At 43.5% G+C, this 21,772-nt stretch overlaps 1 protein-coding gene across 1 annotated transcript in view; it reads left to right on the top strand.

Annotated features, from left to right (window-relative positions):
* The window catches only part of LOC141095313 (uncharacterized), a 258,298-nt gene that overhangs the window by 224,667 nt on the left and 11,859 nt on the right, over positions 1 to 21,772 (top strand). Inside the window, 2 exon segments of the mRNA XM_073581273.1 lie at positions 13,408 to 13,587; positions 18,723 to 18,914. Coding sequence (XP_073437374.1) covers positions 13,408 to 13,587; positions 18,723 to 18,914 — 372 coding nt within the window.

Consider the following 21,772-nt stretch of genomic DNA (forward strand, 5'->3'; position numbering starts at 1 on the left):
AAGACAGGGCCGCAGCTGTGGGAGAAGGCAGGGGGGCAGTGTCCTGACCGCTGTAAAGGAATGGTCTGTCGTCGCAGCGGTCGCCTGAGGTAGCCGCCTTGTCACAACAGGGTGGGAAGCAGCGGGAGTGGCTGTATGGGACTATATGCGGGGTGCGGCCGCCGGTGGAAGTCTCTCACGTGTCACTAGTCGATGAGTCCGCAGCTTTCCTTTCACAGGCCCCTGTCGGTCTCTCCACAACACACCGTCTGCTCCCTCGGTCCTCTCTGTCTCACACGGCTTCCTGTCTGTTGTCCTGCTCTCTGTCAACTGCCACTTCAGCGCGCCCCCTGCTCCTTTTAAGCTTGCCCCGCCCCCTGTTTCCCTGACAACTTCAGTCAAGTCTTTCCTTTTACTGTCCTCCCAGTATCGTTCCCTCAGGAACCCGGATGGCGGTCCCCTGGGTACCTGTCCTTTCACTGTCTGGGAGTCCTCCTCCCCACAGGGGCACAAAATTTTTGCCTTGCATCTGGCGGTGGCAACCCAATAGAGAGTGACTGAGTTACAGGAATTATTAAGGACTTTTTTTTTACTACAGGCATAAGAACAAACAGGCAGGTAGTTATTAACTTGGGCATGGTGCCGATATCTGACGGCACAGAGCTGTCACAGACATCTACTGCTGACGATTCGGTGTCTTTGTCACGTCGTCAGAGCAGGGGCTTCTCTTCCACTCTGTTGACGGGGCTTCACTACCAATGTCATGCTGATTGACTGCAGGGAGCCGACTATAACTTATCAAGACATCAGCAGTCAAACCCATCAAAAGGGCAGCCCTGAAGAAGAAGAGCTGCTTTGTCGATGTGGAGCAGCTGAATCGCCGGCAGGAGCGGTTGGTGAATAGGCAGGTAGTTGCCTCTGTTAGCAACTACCTGTCTGTTAATTTTTAGGTATATAGAAAAAAAATAAAACAGACTGGGATAACCCCTTTAGGTGCAGCCAACTGGTGTAGACTGAAACAATTGCGTAAATTTAATATATGGTAGTCTCATTGAGTCAAGGGTCACATCTAAGGCCCCCATAATCTCTATAGTTGACCTTTGATTTATACTTTTCTTCAGTCCTGCTTCTGATATTACCCATACAAAGACCAATACATCTCCCCCGGCCCAAGAGAACGAGGCCTATGTCATGTTTGACATTTCTGGGGCTGATCAGAAGATCAGAGAGGTTACATTAATCCCTTTAACTTGTGAGAGCCCCATTGAGTGCTGCACCCAGCGCTGGCTGTCCTATTAGTAATGCCTCCGTGTACTCTCAATAGAAGCAGATGCTTCCTAAAAATCTATCAGAGCCATTTGTGAGGTGCTTTAAATATGTCGATTTCTACCTTCCTTGCCTTCCCCCGACTGTGCGTTTCCTAGCGACCATAGTCTGCAAAGAGATGATTCGCTGAACGAAAAGCCAATAATTCAGCAACGACCGCTGTTATAGAATGTAAGGCTCTCCTGGTACAGGGAATCAAATACCTCCATAACCCTGCTACGACTGGGAAATATCTATGCTGCCTCCATTTAAGCAGATTGCCGTTTCCGCATCGTAGATTTTTAATGGATGGAAATCTGTGAGATTAGGTGGTGAATGCTGCAGGAAGGTAATCATTGTGCTGCATGCAGCGTGCCCCTCTGAACGCTATGCACAGCAGATAGATCCCCGCTGCTGACAGCCGCAGCACAGACCTTTTGTTTGTGGCTACGAAGCATTGAAAGCTTCACCGTTTGCTCAGCTCAGGCCAAGACATGGCAAGAGGATCCGAACGAGCCAGACAGAAATGGAGCACACTTCACACCATCCTTCGCTGCAACATGAACCCCGAGACCCAACGCGTCGTAGTCTTTGTGATCCTGCTCTTTCTCATCTTTATTAACGTTGTGTTAATGTTTCTGCTGGCCTTCTCGTGATTCCACCACCTGGGGATTGTCTCTCGGTTCCTAATCACGAGGGGCATCTTGAAATTGCCGGATTCCAAGAAAACCTCTCTTGGTCACCTTGACAATGTTTCTGGTCCCAAATAATTACAGTCAACACTTGTGCCTTGAAGACTTACCATTCACAAGATGGAGAGACTTCATCACATAACTGCTGGGAGCCCTGGTCCCCCTTTTATTTTTTACATTGACATGCTAGAATACCTTTATTAGGAAGGTTTTTTGAAAATTTTCAGCTACTTGCAACCAATTTTTGCAGATGTTTTGCCTTGGATTACTTACAAAATGCTTCTCTTGGACATTGCTCTGGTGGGTTACGGAGTGTCAGCCATAGATTCTCTTCAGGTATTCCATGTATATGGAGGACAGGAACCCATGCTTAACGAGAGCTCTCATTCTCAGTCATCCCCTCTTTGTTCTTGTACTGTGGCTGTGATACACTGCTATGTTCTGTCTCAGTATTGCATGGTGACACACGACTATAGGAAACAAATATCTCTTCTGTAATCGCCTTTTCTAGATTCCATGGATCGCCCAGGATGGCAGATCACAGAGAAATACCTAGTATTTTATTTAATTGATTCCAACACTGTGCACTTTGTATCAAGCACATCCATGTTTTTATGTACTCAGAAAAAAAGAAAATGCAGTCAGGAAAATCTTGTGAGTAATATGAAGCGTAATCTGGTGTGGGATTACAGCCAAGAAGCCTTATGTCTGCGTCGTATATTACTGGGAACATGATGCTTGTAGTGTTAGGTAAGTGGCACATAGAGGTCAGGCTCTCGGAGAATATAAAGCAAATATTTGGGGCTTTCTGTAGCAAGGCTTATACCGGTAGATTTGTTCTTAGACTGATGCTAGAGGAGGCATTTTATTATTCATTTCATCATACAGCTATGTGGACGCATGAATTCATAGAGATAATACAGTATTTTTTGTTACTCGTAGACGGAATTGTCAGTATTCCTTCACTCCCGACACCCTCAGAGGTAAAGACAAAGCAAGCCAAATTTGACACATACCATAGGATGCCTCGAATGATCTCGTATTAAAATGTTTTTTTCTAGCATCATTTTAATACCAAAATTGCCTTCAAATTTGGGGCTGTGTGTATCACATGGAGGCCCCAGTGAGCACTAATGACATTTCTGTCATCGTAGAAGAGTGTTAGACCATGTAGAAGTCCGGTGTTCAGCCTAGTTATGTGTATGTTGTTCCCGTGCTGAATTGTACGTTTTATGTTGCTTTTCATCTTCTTGTTTTAGACCTCGGTATGCACTTTCAAAAAAATAAATTTCCTTTTTTTTTCTAAACTGGCTTTTGTATCATTATACGCTATGTAGAGTAAATACAAGGTGCAAGGGTAAAACGTTGGGAAAAGCTTGGACGGGGTTTCATTCATTGAGGGTAGAGTCGCACTCACTTTTTCTCCCTGAAGTTCTTATGAGGGCCTAGAAAATAGCCAGAATCATGTAAGCCACTCCCATTTGTAATACTTTTTAGCCAATCAGCAGAACTGAGAGGACACACCTCCTTGGAAGGCCAATCAACTCCTTAGAAAGAGGAAGTGATGTGTGTTGAGGAGGAGGGACTTCATTTTGAAATTTTTAGTGATCCTTTTAGGATAACTGAAAGGTTTCCTTTCCCCAATTTGAGGCTGACCTTTTTTCACATTGGTGATGAATACTCTTTAATGGTTACAATTACCTCCAGCTAGTCTAAGAAATTGTACTAACACCCTAATTTCAGGAAGAAGATGTAAATAGATAGCAAAGACATGGCTTTTAGGCACAGATGATGCTATTAACTGATGATCATCTGATGCCAAAAATTTGTGAGGCATCTGACATACTTGATGGAGGTACATGGGCCTTATTAATCAAAATGACACATAATGATATGTTGGGATACAAGCTTGACATGATTGAAATGATGTCGCTAAAAATCTAGGACTTTTAACTCTTTAATTTTTTTTAAATTTATCTCTCAGTTACATATATTTTTCTAAAATATCCAGCCAGAAAAATTCCAAAAAGTACAAATTTGTAAATCAATATGGATAGGTAGATGGTTTTAGAAGTGTTCTTCCTTAATTTTCCAAGTGCTTTACAAAATTCGGGGGGGGGGGGGGGGGGTGTTGGTTGCAAGATTACCAGCCTTTAAAAAACAAAACAACCTATGGCTTTTCAATACTCTGTCACAAGACGTTTATGCTGCAGTATGCAGTATATTTCTGTGTGGTCGCCTAGCGGTTGTGATGGGAATTGCAGCCCATGAAGGTTTTTCTAGAATGGATGGACCGATAGATAGATAGATAGATAGATAGATAGATAGATAGATAGATAGATGGATGATGCCAAGGCGGCAAATAAATGATCTATTATCCCTTCCTCTGGGATTATCCTCTGAAGATTTCCGCACAGCTGGATACGGTTTTTTCAAAGGGTGATTAGTAGGAGAATGAAGAAATCACCCAGCCCCCACTCTGTAACTGAACATAATGGTGCTAGTGAGTAGAGGATTAAGTTGTGGTATATTGTGGATCAGCAAATCCAGAAAAACAGCAGAATGTAAGTAACTTTACTTCACATGTATGAAGACGAGGTGCATTCTGCTCATATCTTAAGGTTTCACAAGCCGTGTAAATGCTGAAAATTTAAGGCATCTGGTCAATCTGGAAAAAAAAATAAAATCTCAAGTCATTAGACCTAAGAGCATGGAGCTTTCAGCTCTTGCATGATAAAATGATAAGATTCTCTATTTAGGCTACAACCAAATAACAGGGTGTCAGTGAAGCCTCTATGTCTGAACCTTATACACCTGAAATACATTTATGCATTTAGGGCAATGCAGCAGCATCAATGCAGAAAAACTGTGGCCCAGAAGAGGCTTTTTTTTTTAATTTGCACCAATTTTCCATCTGTGTAAATCTTTGCCAGACTATAAGATGTTCTGAATTACCCAAGCTAAGGTCATAGATGTCGTATATCTGGACTTTTCAAAGGCATTTGATATATTACCACATGAGAGGTTGGCACATAAATTGAAAACAATGGGCCAGTTGAAAAATATGAGTTAACAACTGACTCAGTGACGGGAAACAAAGGAGGGTTAGTAGTGGAACACACTGATTGGTCCACAGTTAACAGTGGGAACCACAGGAGTATAGGGCCCTCTTTTTCTTAGTATATTAACTTCTGAACTTGTAGAGGGCTTTCACAGTAAAATTTTATTATTTAGGGCCCTGTCACACATAGCGACTCACCAGCGATCTCGACAACGATATCAAGTTGTCAGGATCGCTGGTGAATCGCTACATGATTGCTGGTGAGCTGTCAAACAGACAGCATGATGCACCCGCAGTCCTCCCTCCACACAGTATGATGCACCCGCAGTCCTCCCTCCACACAGTATGATGCACCCGCAGTCCTCCCTCCACACAGTATGATGCACTCGCAGTCCTCCCTCCACACAGTATGATGCACCCGCAGTCCTCCCTCCACACAGTATGATGCACCCGCAGTCCTCCCTCCACACAGTATGATGCACCCGCAGTCCTCCCTCCACACAGTATGATGCACCCGCAGTCTCCACCCACACAGTATGATGCACCCGCTGTCCTCCACCCACACAGTATGATGCACCCGCAGTCTCCACCCACACAGTATGATGCACCCGCAGTCTCCACCCACACAGTATGATGTACCCACAGTCCTCCCTCCACACAGTATGATGCACCCACAGTCCTCCCTCCACACAGTATGATGCACCTGCACTCCTCCCTCCACACAGTATGATGCACCTGCAGTCCTCCCTCCACACAGTATGATGAACCTGCAGTCTCCACCCACACAGTATGATGCACCCGCAGTCTCCACCCACACAGTATGATGCACCCGCAGTCTCCACCCACACAGTATGATGTACCCACAGTCCTCCCTCCACACAGTATGATGCACCCACAGTCCTCCCTCCACACAGTATGATGCACCCGCAGTCCTCCCTCCACACAGTATGATGCACCCGCAGTCCTCCCTCCACACAGTATGATGCACCCGCAGTCCTCCCTCCACACAGTATGATGCACCCGCAGTCCTCCCTCCACACAGTATGATGCACCCGCAGTCTTCCCTCCACACAGTATGATGCACCCGCAGTCTTCCCTCCACACAGTATGATGCACCCGCAGTCTCCACCCACACAGTATGATGCACCTGCAGTCCTCCCTCCACACAGTATGATGCACCCGCAGTCCTCCCTCCACACAGTATGATGCACCCGCAGTCCTCCCTCCACACAGTATGATGCACCCGCAGTCCTCCCTCCACACAGTATGATGCACCCGCAGTCCTCCCTCCACACAGTATGATGCACCCGCAGTCCTCCCTCCACACAGTATGATGCACCAGCAGTCTCCACCCACACAGTATGATGCACCCACAGTCCTCCCTCCACACAGTATGATGCACCCGCAGTCTCCACCCACACAGTATGATGCACCCACAGTCCTCCCTCCACACAGTATGATGCACCCGCAGTCCTCCCTCCACACAGTATGATGCACCCACAGTCCTCCCTCCACACAGTATGATGCATCCACAGTCCTCCCTCCACACAGTATGATGCACCCGCAGTCCTCCCTCCACACAGTATGATGCACCCGCAGTCCTCCCTCCACACAGTATGATGCACCCGCAGTCCTCCCTCCACACAGTATGATGCACCCGCAGTCCTCCCTCCACACAGTATGATGCACCCGCAGTCCTCCCTCCACACAGTATGATGCACCCACAGTCCTCCCTCCACACAGTATGATGCACCCGCAGTCCTCCCTCCACACAGTATGATGGCGCACAGTAAATTTCTTCACATGGTATAATTTCCCCACACAAGTATCATACTTGCTTGTCACATCCCTCCTCACTGTTACTGGTCTCTGCTGCCAGTCTAAATTGTGCCTGAGTACCCTTCCAAACCTTTCAGGTAATGTAACATTCTCAAGTCATGCACCCCAAGATCTTCGCAGGATCCTCAGGCTCCAGCTAGATGGAATGGTGAGCAAAGCACCTGTCGGCTACCTGCTCCATCATTGTATTCAACTATATCGGTATTCTGAGGACACAGATGCAGTTGAACTTGAGACATACCCCAGACCTCCTATGAAAGCTTCCCTAAATCATGCCTGTCCTGCTGATGGGAGGTATGGATGTATAAACATCTCCTATTTAATTTATGGAAAGGGGAGGGGGTAAGGAGTAAAGTGGGAAAACAAGGGAGACATTCTCATACTGAGCTATCAAACAAGTATTCTTCTACCTCACCCCAGAGATTCACATCTACACTGCTTAGTACTGCTAAATTATTTCAGAGTCGAAGTCGTTACAGGATATTTTCTCAGATGAGGAACCACCGGCAGGTTCCTGCTTCTTTTTTGAACAATTGAGAAGTTTTATAATAAAATTGGCTAATCGGATTAATCTTTTTAGAGCATTAAAACTCTTTGAGACCCTCTGCCTGTTTAAGAGCCCTCCGGATCATACCCTATCTCTGTTGTATAAACTCTTTCAAGAGGGACAAACCCCTCTCCATGACTTTTCTCTACTCTTCTCTAAATGGGAGACTGACCTGTGAAGATCTTTATCGTCTGAAGACAGATTGAAGATCCTTCTCTTTACGTTTAGATCTTCACTATGTTCTTCATCACAGGAGAGGAGCTACAAGATTCTTGTAAGATGGTATAGATGCCCTTCAGCTGTCTACTCTATATTCCAGGTAGTCCCAGATACTTGTTGGAGATGCCTAAATGAGGTGGGCACATTTACTCATATATACTTGTGGTCAGCAATTTTTGACCTTCACAATAGATTGTCTATAATCAATATTAGACCCACAATGGAAGCTGCAATATTGTCCTTGAGTGACATCTCAGTTTCCAAATTCAGAAAAGGTCTTCTTAGACATTTCATTACAGCTGCCAGAAACTTGATCCCCAGATATTGGAAACAGGTAAAGTCACGTTCTCGTTCTGAGTTTGTCGCTGAGCTTAACGATATCCATAGAATGGAGCAAATGATAGGCCAAATAGTTGGCGACACAGACAGAGTCTATAACACTTAGGCTCCCTGGCTTGTTTTTAGAGAGACCCCTGGGTCGGAGGTATGGGTATCGGGACACTGATGATTCTCTTCAATACATGAACACCCCTTTAATTTGACTGGATGGTATTCAGGGCACCCTGGGTTCCTGGATGGTCTTCCTGGATCTTGACTCCCATTGGAGAGATCGGAGGATCTATGGCCTTCCGGGTCTAGGGAATGCCTCAATCCCAATTCTAATTTGTAATTCCTATTTTTTATGATCATTTAATCCCCTCCCCTCTCTTTTCTTCTTTCCCTCCTGTTTCCTTTCTTCTTTCTCTTCATTTTCTTGTTAAGGTTGTATAAATAACTTTCTTTCACAAACATTCTAAACATGTCAATATCCTTCTATTGACTGCTCTATAAACCCATCAATATATTGGTTGTTTTTAGTTTAGCAAGTTTTATTACAATAGAAATGATACAGCTATCATTTATATACTACAGTTCATAATCACGTTGATGTGGATTATATGCTTTCTTATATACCTTACAAGAACCCTGGATTCTGTATTGTATAATCTAATATATAAAGCTGAATGTGTGTGTGTGTGTATGTATGTGTGTGTGTATGTATGTGTGTGTATGTCCGGGATTGGCATCAGCACCGTCGCAGCTACAGCCACAAAATTTGGCACAGTCACACGTCTGGACCCCGAGAGCGTCATAGGCTTTGTTGTGAGGTGAAATTTTAACCCTGCACATTCCAATTCACCAAACAATTTTGCCCCTATCTACATAATGGGTAAAAAGTGAAAGGAAAAGTGTTGGAAGCAAATTGTCAGCTGCCAGATGTGAACAAGGGGGACTTAAAGAATGAGAGTGATGACGCCAAAGAGTATATACCATACAGATGCTAAGGTGACATGGGATACTCACCACAAACGGGGATATGAACACACACACAAAATGCGCCACACACTACCACGTGCTGCAACACATATACCACCCTCAGCACACATTTCACCACACATACACCAACCTCGCCACATAAAAGTCGAAACACAAAAGTCGCCACTCAAAACTCCCCACGCTGTCCCAGAGCTGTTTAAAAGATGAAAAATGAGCTGTGATTGGTTGCTATCAGCAACAGTTTTCTTTGTAGACAGTTGTGGTAACTGAGGCCTATTATTCTTATCATTTCTATGGTGTTATCGTCCTTTTGTAAAGCTGGAAATAACACAATTTATTACCGTGCCAACACAGACCACCCTCTGACACAGACTGCAGGGGGAGCCCAGTATCACACAGGATAGGATTAGATACATGGCTCAGCAGTCAGTATCACACAGGATAGGATTAGATACACAGCTCAGCAGTCAGTATCACACAGGATAAGATTAGATACACGGCTCAGCAGACAGTATCACACAGGATAGGATTAGATACATGGCTCAGCAGTCAGTATCCCACAGGATAGGATTAGATACACAGCTCAGCAGTCAGTACCACACAGGATAGGATTAGATACACAGCTCAGAAGTCAGTATCACACAGGATAGGATTAGATACACAGCTCAGCAGTCAGTACCACACAGGATAGGATTAGATACACAGCTCAGCAGTCAGTATCACACAGGATAAGATTAGATACACGGCTCAGCAAACAGTATCACACAGGATAGGAATAAATACATGGCTCAGCAGACAGTATCACTCAGAATAGGATTAGATACACAGCTCAGCAGTCAGTACCACACAGGATAAGATTAGATACACGGCTCAGCAGTCAGTATCACACAGGAGAGGATTAGATACACAGCTCAGTAGTCAGTATCACACAGGATAGGATTAGATACACAGCTCAGCAGTCAGTACCACACAGGATAGGATTAGATACACAGCTCAGCAGTCAGTATCACACAGGATAAGATTAGATACACGGCTCAGCAAACAGTATCACACAGGATAGGATTAAATACATGGCTCAGCAGACAGTATCACACAGAATAGGATTAGATACACAGCTCAGCAGTCAGTATCACACAGGATAGGATTAGATACACGGCTCAGCAGTCAGTATCACACAGGATAGGATTAGATACACGGCTCAGCAGTCAGTATCACACAGGAGAGGATTAGATACACGGCTCAGCAGTCAGTATCACACAGGATAGGATTAGATACACGGCTCAGCAGTCAGTATCACACAGGAGAGGATTAGATACACGGCTCAGCAGTCAGTATCACACAGAATAGTATTAGATACACGGCTCAGCAGACAGTATCACACAGAATAGGATTAGATACACAGCTCAGCAGTCAGTATCACACAGGATAGGATTAGATGCACGGTTTTTACGTGCAATATAATCATTATAATTTGCTATAACTAACCACAGTTGGTTACTATGCCCGGGCAACGCCGGGCTCTGCAGCTAGTAATTTCAATAAACTTGATTTACACAAATTATTTCAGAGTCAATTGCAAATTAAGAAATTGAGCCTTCAGATCAGAAGACTGGTGAAAATGAGGGATATAAGTTCTATAGTGTCCAGATACAGTGTTATTTCTCATGTGCACGCATGACAGATTATTCTGAAAAGTTACCTGAAAGTGCAGTTATCCTTTATCTTTTTATGATTCATGTTTGAAATCAAGTAAAAAATGCATAGGAGCCTGGCAACACATAAAATCCTGCTGAGGAGTCATTCTTTGTAATACAATGCGTGTAGCATGCGAGCACAGCACAGTACATCAGTCATCAGGTTAGACACATAATTCACCTGTCAGCAGGGTTTAGATCCTAAACTAACGGGCTTTCTATAAAGCATCTGAAATGTTCATTATGTCCACAGTCACCTGTGTATTAGAAGATTGTTTCTCCGTTTTCTAGAAATTCATCAGTGAATATTTGTGAAAATGAACTGAAATGTACAAGTCTCTTGCCTCTCAGCCTTTTTCTTCTCCCTCCGGCAGCCAACTGTCAGTGAGTGACCGATCACTCTTCTCTGTGACCTGCCCCCGCCTGAGATCTTGCGCAGGCGCCATCGTTCCTGGGGGCGGCGCATGCTTAGTAAGGTCCTGATGACGTTGCGAGAGCTGAAATATCAATCTGCACATGCGCTGCCCCCGGTAATGACAGCGCCATTTTACATTTTTATTGTTCACAGCACAGTTCCAAAACACACATGTAAAATAAAACTCAAGTTAATTTTTTATATAGATTTTTATTGTAACTCTGCAGTGTTAATGCACTCATTTTAATGTTATTCTCAGTTCAGGAGAATGAATGAAAGGTGAGTGTTGAAATGGACGTTGACCACTGGTCATAAGACCCAGATGTCATTATATTCTGGCTTGTCAGGTCCAGTAGAAAGACAGAAACTCTGATCTACGGGCCACATCCTTCTCCTATGGCTAGGCACAGACGAGCGTATTTTTGTCATCCAAGAAAATCGGATCAATTATGCTAACTACGGTGGGGTAACCAGAGTCCAATGGGCCCTGGTTCAGAACTTGGACCTGGGCCCCCACCTGCATGTTCGTCAGATGTATGGGCCCTTTGGCATCCCAGATCCTGTGAAGACATACTGTACATGTTCACCCTCTCATGTAACAATGTCCCCCATCCTGTAATAATTTCCCAAATCCTGGCCCTACCTCTAATAATGTCCCTCATCCTGTGCACCTTTACTGTAATAATGTCCTCTATCCTGGCCCCTTCTAATAATATATGTTCCCCAGCCTGGTTTATTGCCCCCCTTCTTGGCCCCTTCCAGTAATACAAGTCCCCAATCCTGGTATAATGCCCCCTCCTAGACCCATTCCAGTATTACATGTCTCCCATCCTGATATAATGTTTCCCCTCATGAGCTGCTTCCAATAATAATATCCCCATTCTGCAGCTCTTCTACAGCAAATATAAAAAACAAATCTACTCACCTTCCCCTGCTCCCACCATGTGCGGTGTCCACTTCCATAGCCAGCGCACAGGTGGCAGCTAACTTCAGCTTGCAAGCGATAGGCAGCACATGACGTCACTGCCATGCACCGCCAGTGATTTGTACTCCGACGTCAGCTGCCAGCCTATTATTTGCCGGCAGCGTGTATTGCAGTACAAGGATCTGGCGGGTCTCTGAAATAGATGTTGGCGTCGGTGGGACCCTACCATACAGGCCCTGTCGTTATGCCCCTGACTAATCACTCTCTGATGACACTCAGTGTTTGATCACAGTGTCAGCATAGTGTGATCCAATTCTTTCGGATGACAAGAATATGGAGAAAAAAAATAAAAAAATTCTCCATGTTCTCCCTTGTGTCAATATGTGGAAACTGGACTGCACTCAGATGTCACGCGAGTGCAGTCTAACGGTTTCCATGGACTCATCGACTTTTATGGTCTAGTGCGATCGAAATACTGGATCAACTGCATGCCGATTTTTTCCTAGGACAGGCTCTGTCCAAGAAAAAGATAGGACATGTGCACAGCTCTATTAGATAACATTGGTCCAAGTGCGATCCATTGTTTTGGCAAGTCGCACTCAGACCAATAATACGGTCGTCTGCACGACCCCTTACAGGAACGGTGTTCACGCTACCTTCACAGGTATCAGTCAGGAGACGAATCCTGGGTTTTATTTATTTAAAAATGAAGTATTTGACTTTTCTTTAACGACCTTTATCTTATTACAGGGCAATTATTTATATCTTGATGTCATTAGATATAAAATAGTCTAAAAAAGAGTGCTGTGATGTTAGAATCATCAGTTCCTAACACACCCATACACAGGAGATTTATATTGACCAAACCCAATGATTTTAGGGTAGTTGTTCATATGCCAATCCAATTTGAAGGATGTCAGGGTAAAGAATGACTGACATATTGGCTCTTTATAATGTAGGGAACTTGTCAGCAAGTTTATGCTATGTAATCACAAAACAGCATGGTGTAGGGACAGAGACCCTGATTCCAGCGATGAGTAACATACTAGGCTGTGTATTGCCGTTTCCATAAAATCATTGTTTTATCCACAAAAGTTTACCACTAGAGCATCCCTGCCACTAATTAACATCTTTCTGCCTATGCACAGTGTACATAAAAGCTGTCAATCAGTGGTGTGGGCGGGTTAAACACAGCTCAGCTGTTTAGACCTGCAATGTTCAGAGCAGTGAGCTCATTCAGTAGGCTACTGTCACTTAATAGAACAAAACCTAGACCCCCTATCAGAACAAGACTTTTACATCCAATGTAACACATCTACTACAGAAGGGAGCTCTGTGCGGTGCAAGCTGTACACACATGAAAATGATGTCGTCCTGATAACCTCTAACACATAGTGAATTTGTTTCTCTACAGCTGATAAGTGATGGCAGTGTGGTCTACGCAGAAGCTCTGTGGGACCATGTCACTATGGATGATCAAGAACTGGGCTTCAAGGCCGGCAGTGTCATTGAAGTAATGGATGCTACCAACAAAGAGTGGTGGTGGGGTCGCATCCTGGACAGCGAAGGGTGGTTTCCAGCAAGTTTTGTACGAGTAAGTATGAAGTGAAATGTAGTCTCCATAAAGTTGTGTAGTATTTATCCGACACTAATGTAAGACACTCAACACTGCCCGGTACAATACATCCAGCAACTGGTAACATGGAGCAAACACCAACAAGTCCACTCCATCCCTAGAGAATAAAAAATGATGTCCACTGCGGACTTGTTTCTAGGGTCCTCCACGTTCCTGATCATAGCTTGTGTGGACACTCCATCCTATGATTTACACCTGGCTCATTAGCCAATTACAGCATCATAACAATACAGAGCGTACACAAAATGATGGACGAGTTTATTGAGCATCTGGACATCAAACTCCCTAAACACATGTTTGGAGAAATGTTGTGTTCTCAGGGATGTTTTCCATTGCTGCCTCCTTATTCCTGGGAATAATTTTCAGTCTTTTGAACTCCCACATACTGTGGGAAGAGGTTGCCTCGATGACCCGTCACTACACTTCACCTGTCAGGACAATGTATTCCCTCTGAAGCAGCAATGCCGGATCATCTCTCCACATAAAGCTATGTTTGGGCTTGAGTTTTTTGAGGTGTTCAAAAATGACCATTTTTTCCAGCGTCAATCACTTCAGGAAATGCTTTTTTTGTCCGTTCTCCATGGAGTTTTTCTTTTCCTGAGAGGCGATTTTGAAGGATTTTATTTTTCCTGTAAGGGGTATTTTTTTTTGCAGCATTTTTGATTGGACAATGTCTAATTTGGAGTGGATTCCATCAGTATCTGCCTAAAAGAAGTGACATGGACTTTTTTCCCCTTCATCTACTTATCAAAGTGAGGGTAACAAATGCCATGTTGCTTCATCCATATATTATGATTAGCATCCTACAGAGGCACCGTGAGAAAGCCAAAATATTTCTATCACCGGTGACCCCCGTTAGATGCTAATAAACGAGATAAAGTGGTTGCCCCAATAGCGAGTGACTTCTCGGACAGAACATGTACACATTGTAGCCTATAAGGCTGCTAACATGTCTGTGCTTTTTTGCCACCGAAGAGGACAGAAACAACCAAAGATCTGTACGATAAACAGATCAAAATTGCACATTCAAGCATATGGATCCGTGAAGATAAAAACGGACAATACAGGAACCATCCAAGTGTCATCCTAACCCTATCTGTTTTGTTTTTTTTATGTTTGCAAAGCTGATTGATTCTGCCCAAACCGCAGGCAGCATGAATCACAGCCGGCCTGCACAATTGTTCTCTGGAGATTAACGATTAGAAGATCCGGCCGGATGTCACAGCCAGAGATTAGATTTAGTGATGAGTGATCATGCTCGGATAATGTCTTATCAGACCATGCTTGGGTGTATCTCGGATCCATTGCCGTCAGTCGTCTGCTAGAATGAACACCTATGGGCGACGGATTCCGTTTTTTTTAACTGAGCATGCTCAGTTTACCTCTGGTCACTGGTGTCAGCTGATGGGACAACTGATGGGAGCATTCATCTGCCACTCCTGCGCTGAATATAAATAAATAATAAAAATAAAAGGCGTGGGTCTCCCCCTATTTTTGATAACCATCCAGACGAAACTCACAGCTGGGGGCTGCAGCCCTCAGCTGTCAGCTTCAGCAAGGCTAGCTACCAAGAATAGAGGGGTTCACACGCTTTTTTTTTTTTTAAATTATTTTAAAAAAATGGCTTGGGTCCCCCATTTTTGACAACCAGCCTTGCTAAAGCAGACAGCTGGGGGCTGGTATTCTCAGGCTGGTAAGCGGCCATTGATCTTGTCCCCCAAGCCTAAAAATAGCAGCCGCAGCTGCCCAGAAAAGGCTCATCTATTAGATGCACCAATTCTGGCATTTAGCCCAGCTCTTCCCACTTGCCCTGTATCGGTGGCAAGTGGGATAATAAGGGGTTAATGTCATCTTGCTATTGTAAGGTGACATTAAGCCTGGGTTAGTAATGGAGAGGTGTCAATAAGGACACCTATCCATTACTAATCCTAGAGTTATTCAAGGGTTAAATAAACACACACACTAAGAATAAAGTCTTTTAATGCAATAAATAAACACAGGTTTTCCATCTATACTGTCCTCCTAATCCAGTCGAAGCCCTCAATTTCCTGAAAGAAATAAAAAATAAAAAAACAACAATATACCCATACCTGTCCGGCGAACAGTCAAGCCCCACGGCGTAATCGACAACTGGGGGGTAAATACTTTACAACTGGGAGCGGTGCTAATGCGACCACCCAGGCTGTAAAGCACTGAGGAATGAGCTGCTGGGAGCGGAGGTTCAGTGACTAGCGCCGATGTCACTGAAGCTCCGCCTCCTCACAGCCTGACCTGGAGTGAACTCTGAAGAGTGGGAAAATCCAAGGGAAGAGGTTACCCCAGGTAATGTATCTATTCCATCTATCTATTCTTTCTATCTATTCTCTCTACCCTTTCTTTCTATTCTTTCTATCTATTCTTTCTATCTATCTATTCTTTCTTTCTATCAAGTCTTTCTATCTATCTATTCTTTCTATCTCTCTATTCTATCTATTATTTCTTTCTATTCTATCTATCTATCTATCTATCTATCTATTCTTTCTTTCTACCTATATATTCTATCTATCTATTCTTTCTATCTATCTATACTATCTATTATTTCTTTCTATTCTTTCTATCTATTCTTTATTTCTATTCTTTCTATCTGTCTATTCTTTCTATCTATCTATCTATCTATTCTTTCTTTCTATCTATCTATCTATTCTTTCTATCTATCTTTTCTATCTATCTATTCTTTTGACAGATCCGTCAAAAAAACGGAAGAAACGGATGAAAAAACGGATGCGACGGATCCGGCAGTTGGATCCATCGAAAAAATGGATCTGTCATATCAGTTTTTCACAATCTGCGACAGATTCGTCAATCCGTTGCACCGACGGATTGTGACTGACTGACGCCAAAACAATGATGTGTAAAACAGGCCTTAGGGTACCGTTACACTAAGCGATGCATCAGCGATCCCGAGAACGATATGGATCGCTGGTGCATCGCTAAGTGGTCGCTATTGAGCTACCACACAGGCAGATCTCACCAGCGACATAGCAGGGGTCGGGGGTCGCTACTTACCTGTCAGATGAGGCGATCCTGACGTCCTCCCGCCCGCGTCCACACGTTGCTCGTCGGCACCACAGGAAGCCCAGCAAGAAGCTGACGATGAGAAACGTTCCAGGACGTTCTCGCGCGATCAGCGATAATCAGCGGGGGAGCGGTCGGAGGTAAGAATCACACATAGCAATATCGTTGCTACATCACAAAAACAAGTGACGTTGCAGCATCGCTATGTGTAACGGGGGCTTTAGACAGCCAGAGCACATGTGGGGATTCCCTAACAAACAGGCAATCTCTGCATGTGTTCAGGCTAACAGCCCCAAATCATGCAGCTGCAGGGACTCGAACATAATATACGAGCACGCCCGAGATACTCGGATAACGCCCGAGATACTCGGATAACGCCCAAACATGGTCTGATAAGACGATATCCAAGCATGTTCACTCATCAGTAATTAGATTAGTCCGGCTACACCCCGGCCGGCTATTCTCAGCTGTGCTCAAAGTGATCGAAAGGTCTCTCCATATGTACACACATGGAAAAGACCTGTCAATAACCTTGAGTCACAGGAAGGGAGAATTGTGGTAAGTGAAATGGTAAATCCAGGTCCACACACGTAGGTTTGGGGGTTTTATTATGTCAAACCTTAAACCTACTTGTGTGGACCTGGATTTACCATTTCATTTACCGGCAGCGCGGATTATCCACCATTCTCCCTTCCTGTGATTTCTTCGATCTGAGAACCCGTGGACCTGCAGCAGCTGGGTTTCTTTTCCATGGCAATGTTGTGTGAACACGACCCGACCAGGTTAGCATAACCTTTTATACTATCTAAGCGTCAACCGGATAAGGCTGGTTTCACACTTGCGTTTTTTTGCGAAAAAAAAATGCATGTGTTTTTTTCATATACTTTACATGGGTGCGCATACACATGCATTTGTATGCGCATGCGTTTTTTTGTAGTGTGCGCTTGGGCGCACAAAATGCATCCTGTTGCATTTTTTGTGCGTCCGACTTGTCCCAAAAAAACGCATGCGCACGCAATTCGTTTTTTTATCACCCAACCACCCATTATAGTCTATGGGTGTGCTGACGTGCGCATTTTTTTTTAAAAAAAGCGCACATAACCGCACAAAAACGCATGATGCGTTTTTTATGTGCGTTTGCACTGCGCACGGTGCGCAGCGCAAAAAAACCGCAAGTGTGAAAGTAGCCTAAGACACTCTTGCGCATTTTTCTGCTCCTTAGTTTTCTAATGACCTGGAGTGGCGCAGTGAGAAGCTGGTCGGAGGGAGATGCCGAACTAGTCTTGTCCTCGGCTATGGTCCCCGGCTGGACCTTCAAACTATATTTTTCTCCAAAATCCAGGAGTATTTCAGAGAAAATATATATCTATGGCTGCAATTGTGAAGCCAGGCTCTGATTCATGCTGCCTATGGCTAGGGAAGCCTCAATCAGCTGACGGGTTCTCTTCTTTTTTTTTTTTACTTTTTGCATATGAGAAAAATGGATGACACATGGACCAGTATTGGATGAAAGCCATAGAAAGAAATACTGATTAAAAACAATCTGTGTTTCTTGCTTGCAAGTAAATGTCTGAATGATGGGGTGGTCTGCTAAACGATCTCGTGGACCCTCTTACCAGGTCAGACGTGGGTCCAGCAGAGAATCCCCCGCTTTGCTGGTCGGTCAGTACAACTCTGTGATCCAGAATTTTAGCATTTGAGTTTGAGTGACTCATGAATGAGCGTCATCCATAGTCTGGGGGCTTAGAGAAGGTTGGCATTAGCCATGCTCTATTTCTCAGCCATATTTTTAGTTTTTTCTTATCGTCCTTTAGCAGTCAGTCTAAAATTCCCTCACTATGTCCAGTACAGGGCCGAGAACGCAAACTCTGGTGTAACACGCCATCTAGTGACCGGATGTGTTCGTGGGTGGTGGACATAGTCTGCCTCCCTATACCGCAGTGCTGAGTAATAATACTGATAACTATGGTGTGGAAGTAATATTCACGACGCGCTGCCAGTATTTTGGGGCATTTACTACCATTCTTGTATCCACGCAGCTTCGTGTGAACCAGGATGAGCCTCTGGAAGACTATACCAGTAGGCCGGGAGACAAAAACCTGGACGCCAAGACTCTCCTGAGGCGTCATGGCTTCGGACAAACGAACAAGGATCAAATGAGGACCAACGTCATCAACGAGATCTTGAATACAGAGAAGGATTACATCAAGCATTTGAAGGATATATGTGAGGTAAAGGAGAATTTACTGATCTCCAAAAAAAAAAAAAACTAATTTGGGCAAAAGCAATATATTGTAAGGACCCACTCGTGGTAAAAGCAAAGACGCCGCCATAATTTAAGAATATTGATGTAAAATCGTGCCTGAAATTACAGAACTACCAGCTGCAATACCACTTTCCACCACAGAATGTAGCATGGACTTTCCACAGACCACAATGTAACAGCGCCCCCACGGGATGAATTTGAAATAATTCACTATATAGACATGGGGGAGAATATGTATCACCACAATATATAAGTATAATGTTGAGTTTATGGTGTTATTTGGAGATCTTTTTCAGATTTTCAGATGATTGTCCACCTTTGGGGACATTTTTTTTTACTTTAATGCCTGTATTTGGGATTAAAAATCATTTTTGCATTTGAGAGATTTTAAAAATGTTGTACCGTCTGGCATTTACACGCTTTTTATTTCCCTTCATATTCAACTTTTTTGTGGTATTTAGTCATAAATCATCTGAGATGAGCAACAAAAAGACAGGTAACAGTTACAGGCAAACCATCATAGTGGGCTTACTGATGGATCTTCAGTTGACTCATTGTCTAGCCAGTAATAGACAGATCAACTCAGAGGCTATAGGAAACAAATAGTGCAACATGTTTAATGAAACCAATTGCAAAAATTATTTTTTACCTCTAATTACTTGCATTTCAGTAAAAAAAATTATCCAAAGGAAGACAGCCCATTTAGAAAGGATCATAAATCAATCAAGTGCCTGGCTCCCTTCGCATCAGCTGTCCTCTTCAGCCTATAGAGGGAGTTAGCAGACCCATCTATTGCTTCAAATTTCACATTTTAGGCTTCGTTCAGATAATGAAGCATTTTAATGCGTTTTTTTTTTTTCATTTATAACCCTTAAAACATTTTTTCTGCAATTTTTCTAGTCCTATGCGGAATTTTAGGAGTAAAATGCTACAAAAGCCAAGAGCATTTGTTTTTTTTAAATAATATGGCAAGCGCTCAAACGTAACATAAAAATGCCTATCCCCCAAAAAACACTTTCACTGGATTTATTCAGCTCTTCCTCTAATTGTGGCTACTTTGCTGATTCTGGAACAGTTTTTCTTTTTCTTCTAGGCCGCTCCGTTCCAAAGTTACGTTCCTGGTAATAATGTAGTACATTTTCCATTCAGCCAACTGGGCGTATACCACAGAACTTACCTGTGGGCGTGGCCTTGTCTTGATTGGATGGAAAAAGAGGAGAAAAAGCAAACACACAAAGAGGAGTTCTATGGTGTACGCCTTCATGGTTGAAGACAAAATTTGCTCCTTAATTGTCATGGGGCATAACTTCGGTATGGAGGGTCACAAAAGAAAAAGAGAATCTGTTCCATATTCAGTGAAGCAGAAACAATTAGAGAAGGTACTTAGTTAGTTAAATGAAAATGAAAAAAAACGTGGAAAGGTCCTCTTAGCCAGAAATTGGCATAAATTATGGCCCAAATCTACATCTGCTGAAAGCAAATTTTCTTTTCTGAGGAAGGAACAGCCAAAATATGCAGGAAATGTATTAAGAGGTGAGAACCTTTAAATAAATATGCTGAATTGTACTCCCTACATTGGACTTTGTTAGGGCTGAAGTATGAAACAGTCTTATTAAAGGGAATCTGTCAGCAGTTTTTTACTACCTCATCTGAGAGCAGCATGATGTAGGAAAAGAGACCCTGAATCCAACGATGTATCACTTAGATTACTAGGTGCAAAAGTTCTCGCACAATCAGCGTTTTTAGATTTAGCAGGAAGCAGAGGTGAGAAAGCTAACCCCGCCCACACCAGGCTCTGTATGTACAAAGTCCATAGACAGTGAGCTGCTTATCACAGGAGGGGGCGTGTTGGACTAGGGCTCACATGCACTGTAGTCGGGGTTGTTTATGCAAGTAAACAACAGCACACAGCCTAATAAAAGACACATCGCTTAATTCAGTCTCTCATGCTATCGATGGCAGAAAAAAGTACCGTCTGTATTAAAATCACAAATCTTTATTATGTTTATTATTAAAATCAATAGACTAACCACCATAACAAAATGAAAGAAATATATAAAATCCTAATAACTGTGATGTGAGCTGGATACACTAGTGCAGAGCAATGTGACTCAGATATACAAAATTTCATACAGCGCCTCTATCCAATTAGATATCGCACCATCACCCAGCCATAAATAATGACAAAAAATGTGCATAAATATAGGCCCCATCAAGGCCCTTAACCCTGTTCCCCACCTTACAGCAGGAGTTAGCACCCTAACAATGCCATATGGCGCCCCCACCCAATGTCGGCTGTCCCTGAGGGTGTCCCTAAGTATAACTATATGGAAAAACATATACATAACTCATAGTTCAAAGAGCGGGCTTACACTTAGCTTTATGTAGGTTTTTATGTATTTGGGATTTTGGGCTCTTTGTTGGGCTCTCCATGCATGTGCTGTGACAGTGACACAGCAGCAACACGTACAGCTGCGGTGCCGACCAGCTGATCAGCCGGTGCGCTATAGCTTGCCGAATAAGTGGGGAACCGAAGATATTTGCTCAACTCCACTCATGATATCACGACTTCCCCTGCTCCGCTTCCCATCACAATGGTTTCTGTACACACGCTCATTAGATGCTTTAATACAAAAGATAGGGTCTAAGTCAGTCTCTTGCTGCTAATGTGCATGTAACGTTTTTGAAAGAACAGGCAGTATGGGCCTAGAAGAACCCAATGACCAGTATGAAAACTCCTATTTTTTTTAAATACACATTGTGATATGAAAAAATAAAATAAAAACTAAAAAATTTAAAAAAAAAATACATTTAACATAAAAA

Source organism: Dendrobates tinctorius, unplaced genomic scaffold, assembly GCF_039654945.1.
Source record: "Dendrobates tinctorius isolate UK_male_01 unplaced genomic scaffold, ASM3965494v1 ptg000069l, whole genome shotgun sequence".
NCBI classification, from domain to species: domain Eukaryota; kingdom Metazoa; phylum Chordata; class Amphibia; order Anura; family Dendrobatidae; genus Dendrobates; species Dendrobates tinctorius.